Source organism: Crocodylus siamensis, chromosome 11 (genome assembly GCF_052110815.1).
Source record: "Crocodylus siamensis isolate JL-2025a chromosome 11, ASM5211081v1, whole genome shotgun sequence".
Taxonomy (NCBI): Eukaryota; Metazoa; Chordata; order Crocodylia; family Crocodylidae; genus Crocodylus; species Crocodylus siamensis.
Window position 1 is genome coordinate 9,954,088 of NC_143405.1, and position 16,355 is coordinate 9,970,442.

General features: G+C 46.1%; 1 protein-coding gene across 2 annotated transcripts; it reads right to left on the reverse strand.

Annotated features, from left to right (window-relative positions):
- Positions 1–783: 783 nt before the first annotated feature.
- Positions 784–14,634, reverse strand: TBC1D13 (TBC1 domain family member 13). 2 transcript variants are annotated; one of them, XM_090022395.1, is made up of 12 exons: positions 14,599–14,634; positions 14,351–14,424; positions 13,507–13,547; positions 12,929–12,990; positions 12,507–12,606; positions 10,721–10,803; positions 10,364–10,523; positions 9,437–9,647; positions 8,527–8,690; positions 6,903–7,063; positions 6,497–6,554; positions 784–5,514 (listed from the first exon to the last, which is right to left on the reverse strand). In XM_090022395.1, the coding sequence occupies exons 1-12, from the start codon at positions 14,619–14,621 to the stop codon at positions 5,449–5,451; spliced, it is 1,203 nt and encodes a 400-aa protein (XP_089878521.1). In that variant the 5' UTR covers positions 14,622–14,634; the 3' UTR covers positions 784–5,448. The 2 variants fall into 2 exon arrangements, with proteins under 2 accessions (XP_089878521.1, XP_089878522.1); XM_090022396.1 differs by lacking the exons at positions 13,507–13,547; positions 14,599–14,634 and having other exon boundaries at positions 14,351–14,476.
- Positions 14,635–16,355: the final 1,721 nt, after the last annotated feature.

Sequence of the window (16,355 nt, forward strand, 5' to 3'; positions counted from 1 at the left end):
TGAAGCCCCAACACCTCAGTGGGTACTAAACCATGCCAGAAGAAAAGTTATCCCCTGGCCCCTTAAGGAGAACTGCCTTCACAGACCCAGATACGTGGTGCTTGCCCTACATGCAAAAGCCAAGTCATTCAGGGAGTCTTACCTTATGACCGCTCACCTCAAAAAAAAATTCCTTCAACTTTGATGAGCCAGGTCACACATTCACTGAGGCTTACAGTGAATGATACACAGTAAATAAGGCTTATTTGCATACTTATTCACATATTTTTAGTTTTTCAGAAAATATGATCATTTTGAGCTTCCAACACCATAGTTCCATATTCAAGACCTAGGACCATCCTGCCTGATGTTGCCATCTGCTCCCTCTGCAGGGGCAACACCAGCTCCTACTGCAGTCATCCCTCCCCTGGGAAATGATGCCAGAGCCTGCAGACACAGCCAGGGCCTGAACAGAGGGCTGTGCCACCCATGAGAGAAGATCAAGGCTTTAAAAGGCAGTAGACCCACATACAATCAAGGCCATGGCTAAATGGGAGCCATTCAGCTCCAGGGCTTTATATACGTGCTGCCTCTGTGCCTCCTGGCTGCAGAGGGAAGCTTGTTCCAGAAACTAGAAAAGGGGCTAAAAGTTCAGGCTTCGGGGCTGCTCTTCTTCAACAGCAGAAGAAAAAACACAGAACAAAGGTTGGAATTTTTTTTTTTACATGACAGCCTGGGTCAGGGCAAAGGACACCTGCATGCCACCTACCCCTTCCTGCAAGGGGAGGAGAAATTCAAGTCAGCTTTGCAAAGAGAAAATGTTTATTAAGACAAATCAAAACAGCAATCATGGAAACAAGAACGCCTCACAGCTCATGTGAGATGTACAGGAATAAAACAACATTATAAATCAGCACAGGCAGGAGGAGCAGCTTGGTCATGGAGGATTCTTCCATTTCCGCCTTTGGCCAGCCTTTGCACAGCCACGTGCTTTTGTTCCCTGCACTTAGAGCCAGCGAGCATCTTCCATGGATCTGACAATCATTCATTTCTACCAACGCAGCCCTTGCTGCTACCAGTCCAGTGATCCTTACCACCCTCAGGGGGTAACAGTCCCAGTACATCTTGGCTCCTGATGCATTTGCACAGCTCCAGTAATAGCTCATGCAACAGCCTACATGTAAAAACTTAACTTGATAGTGTGACCTAGTGAGAATATCTGTATTTGGAGGATATACCCAGATGTTGTTAGTTAAAGTTTAGAGCAAGACAGCCCTGTAAGTGAGGGGTGTACCATACAACCCCTGTTCCCTAGCCCAGTAGGACCATGATTTTATGGAACTAGATAATAAAAAGTTTAGTTTAGGAGTGACACACAAACAGGAGGGGAGCCTAGGATATGGTGGCAATGGGGATAACTTACACATGCAGAACAACTTTGCTGTAACACAGACTCTTGGAATACAGAAGACCAGAAATTAATGCTATTGACATCCAACTAACACACACTCACTTGGTTTTTCACAGTCCAAAGGAAAGGGCATTTAAAAAAAAACAAAAAAAACCCACTGTAGTTCATCACATATAGCAGCTTAGGATCCTAGCCCAACTTGTGGCAAGGGTGAATTGCATTGTATAGAGAACAGATCATTTTTGTACAAAGCCCTTAATTTAAATGGAAAGGAACTGCATGAAGAGGGAAAAAATAGTGTCTAAACCTGAGCAAAGGGATGGGGGGTAGGGGGAAAGCTTTGTACATAAATGACATGATCTCAAATCTCATGTCTTGATTTTTTTTTCCAGTTGAAGAGGAGAAAAGTAAGTTTTACTTTCCTTGAAAACTTGTAGAGGTTACTAGTGTGTGGTTCCCCTCCCCCCATCTTCTGTGAAAGGGCATTTTAGAAAAGTTTTAAAAAAGTAGCTAAAACATACAAAAAAGGTAAATTTAAAGTAGAAAGAGCCCTTGCATGCCAAAATACCCCTGTATTTCTTACAGCAGCTCCTGACCTTCACTCTATCCACTGCGGAGCTAAAAATAAATTCCAGTTTAGACCACAAAAACAAAACAACTCGGCAACATATTGACCCGTGTATGACACTCATTCCAAAAAAACTTTCTTTATAAAAAACATGGCCAGTCCCAGGTTTGTACTCATCCCTAGATTTCTCCACTTCCTTTTCCTGACCATTGCCAAGGCTGCAAGAATCCACAGCACAAAGTTGTGGGAAGGGGAAGGGAAGGGAAGGGAAGGGGTCCTGGCCTTCTTCCTTATGACCAGTGCGCTGTTTCCCCCCCCCACCCCAGTGGAGGACAGATGCCTCCAGTGGCAGTGGTCCTGCTCTTGGGAAGAGCTCTAGGTGTGCTGCATGAAGCTAAGCAAGTATCCTAACTAACACGGTATTTGGATTCCATGATGTCGTGTCACATTATACAAGCAACTATGGGCCGCTACTGGCCTCAGCCAAGACAGCTGCTCCTGTAACGGAACAGGCTTTGGAGGGAGAAGTCTGCTTCTAAGGTGGAGGCAGCTACTTTGTGATCATGTGAGAGGACTCAACTACAAACTAGTTACTGTCCAGCTACAAAACAATTCAAGAAAAGTCAAGTTAACTAATTAAAAGAGCTTACAAGAGACAGAGTGTTTGTGCGTCTCCTCCTCACTACTGAAACAAGCCACAGTACCAATAAGTGCTAGCAGTATTAAACTTCAAAATATCATTAAAAAAAAAGAGAGAATAAATTCCTTGTTGACAACCTCCCTATTCCTTCAGGAACCAAACAGCAGCCCTTACCATCTCAAGGGGAGGGAAAAAGACAAAACACCGGAACAAGGATCTTGGACAACTAAAGTGGCCCTTGCAATGTGCAAAGAAGAACATGTCTCACTAGCTGCACTGGAATGGAGAGATGCTCTGCTTTTAAACTGGGGGGAGGGAGGGAGAACACAAACGCACACCAGCAACACCCCTCAGCATAGGTGCTCATTCTTCTCCCACCTTGTTTCACACTTGAGAAACTCAACCTTACACATACACTTGTTCATCTCCCAGATGACTAAAGGCATAATAAAGTCTTTCAAGTTCTGCAGTGGAACCTATAGATGGTGCTTACAAAAAAAAAAAAAAAAAAAAAAAATCAAATGAAGCAGCTATAACCAGCATGCCCGGGCTAATGGCCAAGCAACACACCTCGGGAAGTTTGATGGGAGTTTTGCCAGACAGCCCAATCCTCAAGTTCTATGCCTGCATGCAGCAGCCAGCTTTATAATTATAAGACTACTTACTCAGCACTGGTCTCTCTAACACAAGAGGAGTGTAGCAGAAGAATCTCATTCCTGGAATAATTGGTGCAGGTATGTCTACTTCTCATACTTCTTACAACTAACTGGCTGAAAGTTGTAGTTTTCTCTCAGTCTTCCCATTGCTTAAGAAAGAAGCTGCCCGATAAGTAGCATTTTCACACACACACACACACACACACACCTGCTATCCTCCCTTCAGTTCACACTCGTTTAAAATGTCACCACTGCATCCTCTGTACTGTTCCAGTCAATGGAAGCTGAAGCAGCACAAAAGCTGAGCATCACGCTAAGGGAGTTGTTAACAACCCCAGTGCCAAGGCAAGGGAAAGACATTCCCTCCCCATGCCCCCCCCCTTACCTTCACTAGCTTACACAGGACTTTTGATCATTCCTTAGTGCCGTTTTAAGTCCTTGCCCAACATTCAGCAGGCTAACCACACCTCAGGGCACTGTGATTCATCTGCTAATGGGACTCAGCAGGGTAAGCAAGCTCTGAGAAAGCTTTTAATAAGAGCAATGTGCACACACACACAAATCCATACAGATTGTAAATAGGAGACAGCTGCAGTATTGAACAACTGTAATTCTACACTGTCCTGACAGTGGGAAGCACAGCATCCTGGGTTAGTGTTTGTTCACAGCATCTGGAGTACTCAGCTGCTCCAGTTTCTCCCACCGCTATAAAAAAGAAAAAAAAAATCACCTGACACTCACTCTGGGTCCCCTTTCTGATCACCAGGACACTTGCAGGCTGCAAGTCCCTTCTGCCCCAGCCCCAATCACTAATCTTGGATGATGCAGATATATTGTAATCCACTGTATTTGCGTGGAATACAGTGTTTTCCCGCTCTGGTGGAGCTGTACCAGCATGTGGCACTCACTCCTTCAGGAGATGTTCTGAGAAAAAGAGTATCCCAAAGCATCAGCTATTACCAGTTTACTGCTTCTGTCTCCAAAAGGATCACATCCTAAGACAGCACGTGTGCACATGCACACAACATCTAATTTATAATCTCAAGTCACTTACCAGCAAGGATTATCACAGACTGAAAAAGTTATGCTAACCAGAGGTTACTGAATTGGTTTGAAAGGCTTGGTGTAGTCTAGGTAACGTTACAAACATTCAAAGACAAAAAGCCAAATTTCATAGCAAAACCTACATTATGCCTTTTGAAGTCCCCACTGAAGACTCCAGTCTGGGCAGCACAGGACTGGAGACCTGCCCCTTGGTGCTTTAGAATCCTGCTGGCAATTAGAGACCCCGTCTTTAATTTGGAATAGATGTAGAATCCACACAAGTGGCATGGAAGACAGCTCAAGACCTGAAGCCTCTCTGCAGTAGCAGGGCCCCTGCTCTAAGGCTGTGTAAAATAAGGCTTGTTTGACTTGGTTAAATTGTTTCACTCACCAGTTAAAACCACACCCCTACTTAATACTTCCAAGTAAGGTCATCATCAAGGAGAGCTCCTTGATAAGGCAGTTTTAGACCAGGCTCTACTAGAGAGCAGATAATCTCACTGCACAAAGCAGCCAGCTATAATAGCATTCTCCCACCCCAGCTTCTTAAAGCCTCCTTCCCATGGAAAGGGGTCAGAACTGCAGAGCTCCATCTAACGCTCACCAGAAGGACAGTGAACTTGTTGCATGCCCAAGAGAGAACAAGGTGCAGGCACAGGCACAGAATCCTGCTGATTGAGTGGGACACATTCTGTTTACAAGGGAGACTCTCTACTTACCCACCAAACTCCACTGGATCCATCCCATTCTTTCCCCTATCACAGAAATCCCCATGTGTGAGCACACGCTTTCATAATGCTAGACACAAAAAAGTGTTTTGTAAGACTTTGAGGAATACTCAGCTAAACAGTTTCTATCTCCCCAAACTTAAGTCATTAAAAAAAAAAAAAAAAAGATACAAAGAGCTGCTTAGGCAGCATGGAGTTAAGAGATTCAGAAAACTTGGAGTGCAGGACCTGTCTAGCTGGGAATAGTCAGTCCATGACCTAATAAATAGTGGAAGGAAGTCTTCAACGAAGCCAGTAGGTAGAACACAAAACCCAGTGCCCTGCAGAGGCTTGCAGGAGCTCTGATAACGCACCAAACTGTAAGAGGGCGTCTCCTAGCATATGCTACTGCACAGCTCCTCTGACACCACCAGGCTCATGGTCTATTTGGAATCCTGAAGCTCCTTTGCTTTCTTCAAAATCAGATGGACATCAGAGATGGGATAGTCCTGCATTAAGAGAATCAGTTCAAGTGGTTTATTGTAAAAGGCATGAAGGTGCCACAAACAAGATAGACACTGGCCTGGCCAAGGTCACCAGCCTGCAAATGACTATTTTTAGGGACAGAAGTTGCCTTCAGGGTTAGAATCCCCTGAAGCAAGCAAGTTCCTGTCCATTTTGTAAGGATGAGGCTTGTACATCCTATTGCACATTAGATTTGTTAGTCCTGAGAGTGAGTTGATTTGATGCAGTGACCAAGTCCCCAGGAATAAACTTGAGTCAGGGCTACTGCTTTGTTGAGACCAAGCTGGTTGCTTGGATCAAAGGTATTTCACTCTACATAAAACAGAATTCCCTCAGTCACTTGCTAGTACTTGGTTGTTCCTGCCAATTAAGAGATCTCATTAATGGTCATGCTTCTCTCTGGCAAGCTGGGTATCCCATCAGGATAATAAACTGATCTAGAAATTAGGACTGCTCTGCTCTGGAATGGGGACTGATTTTACTACTGTAAATAATGCATGGCATTTATAGGTTTCTCTTAACTCTAGCTACACAGCCTGAAATAAGCAATACTGAGGCCATGTCACTGTCAGCACACAAGGCATGGAAGAGGGAAGGCTGCTGTCAGAGAAACAAAAAGCTCCCATCAGACAGCAGGATCCAGGAGACCCATCGTGTGAAAGCTCAGCCAGTAAGCAGAAATATCATTTTGTCATGAGTGGATTCCCCAATTAAGAAGTTTATAGTAAAAAAAAAAAAAAAAAAAAAAAAAAAAAAAAAATCAATACTTCATCAGCTTAATGGGAGTGACATGAAGCCAACAGACCAAGGGCTTTCCAGACCTGTCCCATTATCGTCAGTAGGGGCACCCATAACTATTCTAGCTCAGATGAGAAGGCTGCCATATGCAAGAATTGCACCCAAGGCAAGTCTCTCATTGAGAGTTTTTTCAGATTCCTCCTCATTCCTGCTGTATTTAATCTTTACCTGTAGCAGCCTCATGTTTAAAGTGAAGTCCCCTTCCAGCAGTTGATCCCGGATTAGTCTGAAAGAGAGGGCACATTAATCCATATGCTTCCGACTCCTTAGAACAATGTCTAGTGTTGCCCCTGAAGTTATCTATAAAAGGTGCTAACAGTCCACCACACCACCACCCAAAGTCCATGTTGATGAAAAATACGGTGTTAAAAATGATTACAATTCTTCTCAGATCCCTGCTCATATGTCCGTGCAAGCAAGACCCCTAGATCTTTGGATTCAAGCAGGGAGATGGGAAATCAAGGAGCACAAGCCATGTCAACATTACCCAACATAGAAAAGAGCGAGTTTCAGGGGAAAGGGTGTGAATTGCTGGGCACTAAAAATCAACCCCCCAGGGTTTTACAGCACTCACGTCAACATGGCGCAACAAACGAGCAGAAGAAAGTCAAAGCGGTTGTCATCAGCAAAGAGAGAGTCCCATATACGGATGACATCAGGCAACAGGAACTCCTGGGACAGCAGCAGTGTTAGCCAGCGGAAGGCAAAGAACTGAGGCTTGATGTTCTGTTCTTGCTGTTGGACAGACATGAGGCAGAGTCAACATTTCTCGTCCAGTTTACTACAAGCAAGGGACATGCTCGTTTCCTGCTTCCCTGGCCTCCACTTCATAGAACTAACTTTCTGCTGGAGTGATATGGACAAAAAAAGTAGCCTGTACTTCATAGTTACTCATCTCTGGTTCAAAGGCTCTTAGCCTTGTCCTGTGATATCATTCATAGGTTCTTTCAAAAGGCTTCTCAGACCCACCACTCAAGTCCTTGGAGCACAATGACAAGTCCCCCTGCATGCCTCTATCCTCAGTGTCTGTGGCCAAAGCAGAAGAATTACCTCCAGCTTTCCACACATGGTATGAAGGAAATTTTATTTTCCTGAAATGCAATCCCAACAACTTAAGTACATTCAGCTTTATTTCCCCTTTGAAAGGGGCTGTTCACAGGAAGTCCTAGGTTTCCCTGTCAGTTGAAATCAACAGTATGTCTTCTCCTTTCCACAAGTTAAAAAATCCCCTAGTCATCCGAACCTACTCCTAAAGAAATAAGACAGGGCAGAGTTCCATGTTGATTAGTGCCAAGCAACAGCACTACTCAAAGCTCTTGTCCGCAGCTGTGACACTTCTTACTGTGGTGCAGTTTTCACAAGTTAAAAGGAGAATCAGGACACTTCCTTGAAAGGCTTATCTGAATGCTGAACTGCTGCTGACTGACCACACCACTTTCTAGGTAGGTCACCTTCCCACCAAGTCAGAATTCAATGTCTCTGGCTATGTCACTGGTCTGACAGATGCCATCTTTTAAGAGTTATACAAGATAGATCCCAACCGCTTAGAAGCCACATTAAGATCACTTTGTGTCTTTCTGTAACTCTTAAACCAATAAGACAGACCTTGTATTCTAGCCAAGTTTGCACTAGAAGCTGCAGGGATAATTTCAGAGGGAAGTTCTGTCTGCAAAATAATTCACAAGTAATATGCTTCACTTTGCATCCCAAATCTAATGTTACACAGCAATATTAGGCAGATCTTGCATTTCAGAGGATCTGCAACCCTCTATCACCTTACAGAATATTGCAAAACGTTTGTCAGGCACTGAAATCCTCAAAGGCCGTCTTCCTGTGGCACCATTATTACATGTCCAGGTTGGTACTATTACCAAATCATCACGGCCAATGTATTATATAAAAACCCAGTGCTATTAGGACACCAGACAACAAAAGCCAACACCCAGGAGATTTGTTTTTGATTTGATGAAGTAAGACCACATCATCATTTGTAGGTCTCCATCTTGGACTCAAGGCAGACTATCCCTGGGGACAGAAGCCCTTGGCTTTACATTTTAAGATTTTTATTAAGCTTTTCTTTACTTAAAACACTGTTACAAATTTCAAATCAGCCAGCAAGCTCTGGTCTGGAAGCAGCCTGAAGACCCATCACCTCACTACATTTCAAGCAAAAGCGAGACAAATGTCCAAGTCCTCACCAGTTTAAGGTACAGTTCTACATCCTTCTCCTTCAGGGTGGAGTAGACCTTCTCCATTTTGTAGGTAATGCCACACTGAGAATCATCCAGGCTCTTAATGAAGTTGTCCCGGATCTCAGCCATCAGATTGGTGAAGCAGAAAAAGGTGTCTGCTTCAGCATGTTCTGGAAAAAGGAAAGGAGAGAAACCTAAGAATGGAGGAAGGAGCAAAGACATGCAAGGAAGTTAGTGCAACCTTGCTGATCTTTCCTTCTTTTGTACTAGATGCAAATAGGAGGTGGGTCCCACATGCTCTTGGCTTATGAAGTTGGGCTGAATTTATACAGTTGCTCTGGCCCTCGGCTTTTAGACATACAATAATCCGATTCTCACCTGGAACGCGAGACATGAAGCACTGGCACAACTATTTTACTGTGGTACAGGAGCAGACAACTTGAAACAAGCACCATTCAGATTTAAAAGTTATGGTGGTTTAGCTCCACTTCACACCAGGTCAGGGGCAAACAGAACAACATCATCAGGTTCAGCTGCTGGCATTTGCTCCTGAGCAGTAAGTTTCCCCATGACCCTTAAGTCACATTTATTCACAGCTACAGCATTCTTATAACAACTGGAGACAGGCTGTGGAATGTGAAATTCATCAGGAAATTGGCCATTTGCTCTACTTTGAGGCATGATGGTACAGACTTCATGGAAATCAAAACTGACTTTTAAAGACTGATTTTCAAAACCATCATAGAACTGTACTGAAGAGCACCGATCTCCTGAAGCTCCTTCCAAGTACTTCAAGCCACCCCCCTTTTGAAAGAGGCCATTGCTAGGAAAAAGCTGGGAGTCATTGGAGTCTACATCAGCTGCTTCTTAACCATTCCTTACAGAAGTGGCACAGTTCACTCAAGTACAGTCTTACCTTTCCACTCACTGTTGGGATCCGTAGCAAAGGTGTAGTAGAGAGGCCCCACTATTTCATTCATTCCCTGGACATATGCTATCCCTGGATTCAGCTTTGCATAGATGAATAGGATCCGTTCTACCACCTCCCAGTGAGCTTCACAACCATTAGGCAGAACTTCATATTCACTCAATGAATGAGGAGCAGATGGTTTGAGAGGGGAACTCACCTAAAGGGCAAGAAAAAAAAAAACCCCAACACATTCTGGACACCCAGTTTCAATGGACAAAACGCTTTACGTGGAGCCAACATTGACTTCAGGTGCTCAGCTCCTAGATGCTCCTTAGCTAATTAAACAACATGATCAGGAGGCAGCTATTAATGCTTAAATGCAGCCCACATGCATGATGCACTGAAGACTTGTCCACAGAATAAAGGAAACTAGGCCAGAAAGCTCTTACTAGGACTGCTGCACTGGCTCATAAGACAGACAGCTACCCCAATTCAAATTGCAGACTACACCCCAGGTAGGAGGAAGGCACCAACCTGCTACCTTGAATCACTGAGGAAGCAGAATGAAGTGATCAAATCACATATGCTTTGAGCTTAACATCTGCCACTGGTTACAGAGGATCATCAATTGTTTACTACTCTGCCCACAACATGATGATCCTAACTTTTTATGCAGATGGTGATTCAAGCCTGTTAGATTACATCCAAACTGCCCTTCAGAAAAGCCTGTCCCCCTGGAGAAAGGAAGAAAGCACCACACTCCAAGTTCACAGGAGCCCCCACCACAGGTGGAGGTGAAAAAAGGAAAACTCAGCCTCTCAAATAAGCCAGCCTGGCAGACAGCTTGGCAAGGGTACCTTGGAAGTGGTACTTCCCTAACCTGCCTGGTCCCCATCCTAGGGAGTGTAGGAGAAGCTCAGTGCCAAGTCGTACATTTGTAACGCCACTCCGGTTTCGTGCTACTGTCTGCGACTTGAGCGTTGTCTGTTCCACCCGCTTGCGTAGTGTCTCAAAGTCATTCTGGGGGTCCAGGATTAGCAAGCAAGGATACTCAGTTGGGCGCTGGAAGAATGCCATATCTGGGTATAGCCTCCTACAGTGGGAATAGATGAAAAAGCCATATTTCAAAGAGGGACTTTAGGAGAGGAGTGTGTACATGATGTGAAACAGAAGGGCCCTGGTAATGTGAAATACTGGTTACTACTGAAGTGGCAGGCACATGGTGTGGGGAAGAGGGAGAGCAATAGTGCAACTGAATTGGGCATTTTACCAGAGACCCTATTCACATACCTGACATCCTTGTCTATCTGCAGCAGGACTTCATTGTCCTTGAAGTAAGTATTCCATCGGCTGTCTGGGTTTGGATTGAGTGGCTGAAGAAGGACAAAAGCACTGTAAATTCAAAGGTTCACTTACAAGCAACCTTACACAGGCTGAATGGAGGCCTTTTGGCTGTGCCTACACTATTCAAAAGAACTGTGCTATCTATCACCTTTCTAGCCACGGTGTGTTTAAACACAACTTGCTAGACAAACATCAGCTCTGTTTCTCTTGTCAGCTTATGTGGGTTCTTTGTAGACACTGGTCTACCTTGGATCACAAACAACTTTTGGTCAGTCCTGAGCAGTACGAGCAATTCATTCTCACTGGTCTGTGAATTTGCATATGAATTCAGGCTTCACTAATCTACAGCAAATTAGCATTCATGGTAAACCTCTCACAATGCATAGAAGGTATTTTCTGTACGTACTACCATAACATTTTCTCACTATTTGCCAATTGTTCCGTTAGCGCAGAGCTGATACACTTGCATAAGAGCATGAGAAGCACTGCCAAATTATAAAGATCATTGCATTAAAAAACAAACAAACCCGAACACAAACTCTGCGGTTTGCCCATGGCTAGGGAAGTGTAGGATAATTTCCTACATATAGTCAGTCTCTTAACAGACATTTAGGACAAGATAACATGCAGACTTTCCAAACAGTGCCCAAAGAAGACTAACAAAATCATCTGAAAATCATTAGAGTGCAGTAAAAGAACATTTCAAGAACCCCAAAAGGTCAAGGTAACAAATGACTGAGTAAAAGCGTGGAGTGCATCACACCCCAGCCTGCTGCTGTCTGATCTTTTAGGAGACTTCAACCTAGGGTAGATGGACTCTGAATGAACGCTAGAGACAGGTCATCAGGACACATAAGCAAAGTGATCAGTCACAGTAAATCAGTAGCAGAGCTGGGACCAAGAGTAAAGCTTCCTGCTTTTAAAACCCATGGAAGCAGCCTGGTCTGATGGCTAGACCAATATCCTGGTTTCAGGTGGATCTACAACACTGCAATCCAGGATAGAAGCACAAAAAAGCTACATGGAAAGTTTCACTGTGCTAGAAGCTTTCCTTGTCCCCTTCCTGACTCTTTACTCCTACTTGAGGTCTGTGCATTGAGAAGCAGGCAAAATAGAGTAAGGGAGAAAGGAAAGGAAACTTGGGACAGTGGCTTTACAATTTTGAATCTGCAGGCTATGGAGTCACAGCCGCATTAAGACAAGCACAGCTGTGCGGTATGTGACGCCGCAGACACGTCTGTAGTACCACATTCAGCTGTTCTCTATACTGCAAGGTAGCAGCACAAGGGAGTGGGATTTTTGACCCTGGGGTGGTGGTGGTGGTGGTAATCATCATCATCATCAAACAGCGCATGCCACCTGAAAATCAGAACCTGGCCAGCGGCAGCCATACTCCAGCTGCCAGCCAGGTTCTGCTGCAGCCCCAGGAGGCCTCCAGGACCCTAGCAAAGGCTGCTGAGGCCAGCCTAGTGCTGGCCTCAGCCTCCCCTACCCCACCCGTTGTAACCACCATGCAACAGAGGGTGCATGGCACAGGCTTTCCCTGGGGACAAGTAGCAGCAGCACAAGGTGTGCCACTGCTTCTTGTCTCTGGGGAAACAAAAATTTACACTCACGTGCCTATGATATGGGCCTGAAACTATTGTTCTGTAAGCCAGCAGCAGTAACTCTATAGATCAAGCCAGGATCCAGTACAAAACCTGCAAGAAAAATTTCCAAGATATGAACTTACATGGTCCTCTAAGGTTACATCCTCCCTGGAGACACCAAGGTTGGCTTTGGCTATCCCAGGCTGGATAATCATTTCCTTTAGGAACTGGGAATACAGTTCCCTTAACAAGAGAGAGAGGAGGAATGTATATTAGGAAGGAAGTGACAATGAAAAAAAAAACATCCAGCTAAACTTGGACAGAGTTCTCAGAGCCATCCTGCTCAGCCAGAGAACAGCTGACCTTCCTCTTCCAGGAGGTATTTAGCCAGCTTCTCTCTCCAAGACAACAGGGGCATGAAAAACCCATTCTTCCAGCCAAAGGCATCCAAGTTTACACCACTATTTAGGAAAGTGCTGTATGCCTGCTCCCCTTTCCACCCCCAAACACTACGAACTATTGTAACGTAAGGACAAAAAGAAAGAGGAAGTGAGGGCTTCTGTACCTCTGCTTCTTCAGCAGAGAACTCCATACTGCTTTGTCCACTGGGAGGTAGTTCAAAAGGATCTGAATAGAAGAACCAAGCACACATTACTCCTTGGATCAGACAGTGCTAACAAACCACCAAGACTACTAACCTAATGGGGAAGGTTGTTGGAATCTGAACTGGCTCCTTGAGAAAGACTGGAGTTTCTTGAACACCCACTGGTTAATTGCAGAGTTGGGGGAGTGGGAAGGAGCAAGGGTCATGTTTTACCATCACTCTGTGCAAAGGTGTGTGGAATTCCTTCCACACAAGAAACAAAACTCTAGTTGGGCTGAGCTTCTGGCTTAATACCAGGGCTGTGCTTGCACCACAGATAGATACGTTTGTGTGGGGAGAACTGCTATTGCTATTTCCAGTCCCTTGTTCTGACTACTCCGAGAATCATCAAGGGCTGTAGATTCACAGCAACTCCCGAGGTGGTGATAAGTCAGTCGGAGCCATCAAAAGGTTCTGGTTTTCAGTGCACAATACATTGCCAGATTAAAACAATCCTGAGGGTTACTCACAAAAGAGAAAAGCCCCAAGCAAAAACCCACCTTCCAGCAGAGGCAGCGCAGCCCACCGTCAAAAGGAATCCCTGTGAAACATCGGGCAAAGAGTCACTTCAGTAAGCCCCAGCCCTTCCACTGTGTTATGCTGATGCAACCAAGTGAACAGCAGGGCAGTGTGTTTCTAGCAGGCAAGAAGCTTTACAGACATTCAGAAGCTCCAGGTTCCCCAAAAGAGTTAATCTAGGAAAGTAAGAGTCATCTGCACACTCCACTCCTGCAGGAACAGGAGACTGAACGAAGCACAAGGAAAATGACAAGCTCTCCCGGAGGATGGAAGAATCCTCCAGGCGAGGCACAAACCGGGGTCTCGCAAGTGAAGACATTAGTAGCCATTTCGTGGCAAACAGGAGAAAAAGAGCTTGTCAGCGCACCAAAGCTTCAGACAGCACCGAGAGATAGCAAGTCTCCAAAGCCTCCGAAACAGCAAACATCTCTTTCAACTACATCCATTAAAAATCACCCTGCTTTGTTAAACATTCACAGAGCTGGCAAGGGAGAGACCAGCATTAGCTGCTGAACGTTAGCGAGGCCTCTAGAGTGGAGCGTGACTCCTCGAGCCAAACGTTTCAAATTCCTTTTGCCCACTGGAAAGAGCACAGCCGCTCTGGAAGGAAAGCAAGTGCCAAGGGGCAGGAACCACCACCCAGGACCGCTCGCCGCAGAGCAACACCCCAGTTTCCACCACGGAGGGGCCTGAAGCACAGGCCTTCCTGCTCACCACAGCTGCCAGGCTTGGGGGCTGCTCTAGACCCCAGCACTCAGCGACGCCCGGGTCTCTTTTGGCAAGGGCGCCGCACCCCCGGGGCCCCCTGAGTGGCAAGTCCCTTACCGCTGAAGCAGAGCGCGCGGAGCTTCGGCAGAGCCACCTCGGCCTCGCCCAGCACGTCCCGGAACTCCGCGATCCTGCAAGAGACGAGCGCGCTCAAGCCCGGCCCGGGGCGGGAAGGGAAAGGACGCGATCTTGACCGGCACCGGCTGCAGCAGAGGCCGGGGGGGGGGGGCCTGCCCCTGCCCCCACCCTCCGCCCCGGGAACCCGCAGTCTCAGCCCGGGCGAGGGCGGCCCGAGCCGGCCCCACCTGCTCTTGTGCAGACTCGACATGGTGACTTCCTGCTGCCCCGCGCCGGCGCGCCGAGATAAAGGCTCCGGCGGGAAACCCGGCCCCGTTCCGCCCCGTCCCGTCCCCGGGCTCGTCCTGCAGCCCTTGCTCCTCGGGCGACGACTAGGGGGCTCCTAGGCACGGGCCTGCGAGCGCACAGGGCAAGGTGCGGAAGGCAGGACTTGCCTTTTTTTAGGGCCTTGGGAGCAGGTTGATGCCAACTGCTCCTCGTTCCTGGCCTGTCCCAGGATTGAGGTGGGCAGAGAGGGCCTCAGTGTCCCGCTCTTGGGTCGCTGGGAGAGGCACTAGAAAGATTTTTTAGGGCTTTGGTGATGTCACTTAGACCAGGGGTGGGCAAAATGCAGCCTGTGGGCCAGATGTGGCCCACCAGGCCATTCTATCGAGCCCACGGGGCCCCTAAAAAAATTAGAAAATTAATATTTAGCTGCCCGTCATGCGGCCCTTGACGGCTTGCCAAAACTCAATAAGTGGTCCTCTGCCCAAAATAGTTGCCCGCTCCTGGCTTAGATGGAATGAGAATCCTCCGACCCAAACGGCCCAAATCCCGGTTCTTTGGCCAGCTCCTACCAGCCCAGAGCACACCACAAAGAAACACAGGTTTCCTACTTGATAGTGATAAGGAACTGGGGGTTCCTAAGGACACGACTGAGCTGAAGGTCTTAAATATCGCTGGTGGATGGAAAGGCTTAGCTGGAAATAGATATATTTTCATTTAAAAAAAATAAATAGCTGGAAACCACCCAGCCTTCCTTCAAATTTTTAATCGAGATCCATTTGGTTATGTAGGTTTTAGGACACAACATGGAGGTCTGCTGTTTCCTGGAGATAGTCGTTCTTCAAATGACACCCATAGAGATCAGTTGAAGGACATCTAATGGAGGCTACTGGGATTTGCACTATGGAGAAGGCAGTTTTTACACTGGAACGATTCAGTTCAGATGGGACCATGTGGAACTGCACCCTCGGGGTCATAGTTTCATTGTGTTGCCCCCAGTTTTTCTTCCTTTAATAGCACTAAGGAAGGCTTTGGTTCCTTCTGAGATTCAGTTGCCATCTCCAGTGCCAGAACAAACAGGAATCAGGGCTTGTAGTAGAGGTGGTATTTTTTTATTAGACCAACAAGATTTGTGCAAAACAAATTCTTTAATTGCAAGCTTTCAGGCACAAACACCCTTCCTCAGGCATTGGAGATAACAGGATTCACTCATTTTTTGGTTCAAAGAATCTTCTGCTGCTGGTTTTGGTGTATATGGAATTATCATGCATTATTTTCCCAGAACAGAGGAATAGTCTCTCACCTCCTATATACTCAGCAAGGATCAAATTGTACTTTGTTCTCAAGCATGAACGGGGTCTGGGGCAGGATCAGTTCAAGCTCTGTCACTGAGGAAACACAGTGAAGACAGTACAGGCAGTCCCTGACTTAAGATGTTTTGAGTTGCAACAAATGGCACTTACGACATTTATAAATCAACACCCTGTAGTGACTTTCTGACATCATTTTGTCTTTACGACGCTTGATCTGACACCATGCCACACCAGCAAACGAGTTCGCTGTGTCGCCCATCTCCCTGGAGAACATCTGTCCAAACTTCCTTGGACACTTTCTTTAAGAAAGCAGACAAGAGTCCAGGAAAACCTGCAGCCAAGACCCCTGAGAAGACTCCAGCCAAGAACCCTTCAACAAGTCCAGCAAAGTCACCTCAAAGCAGTCC

Bases quoted from the DNA above. Each gene is read 5' to 3' on its own strand.
- TBC1D13 (XM_090022395.1), bottom strand. From the start codon at position 14,621: ATGTCGAGTCTGCACAAGAGCAG. The intron at 12,607-12,928 runs GTACAGAAGCCC...TCTCTTGTTAAG, and splicing joins TCTCTGCTGAAGAAGCAGAG to GGAACTGTATTCCCAGTTCC. The intron at 10,804-12,506 runs GTAAGTTCATAT...GTCCTTCTTCAG, and splicing joins ATGTAACCTTAGAGGACCAT to CCACTCAATCCAAACCCAGA.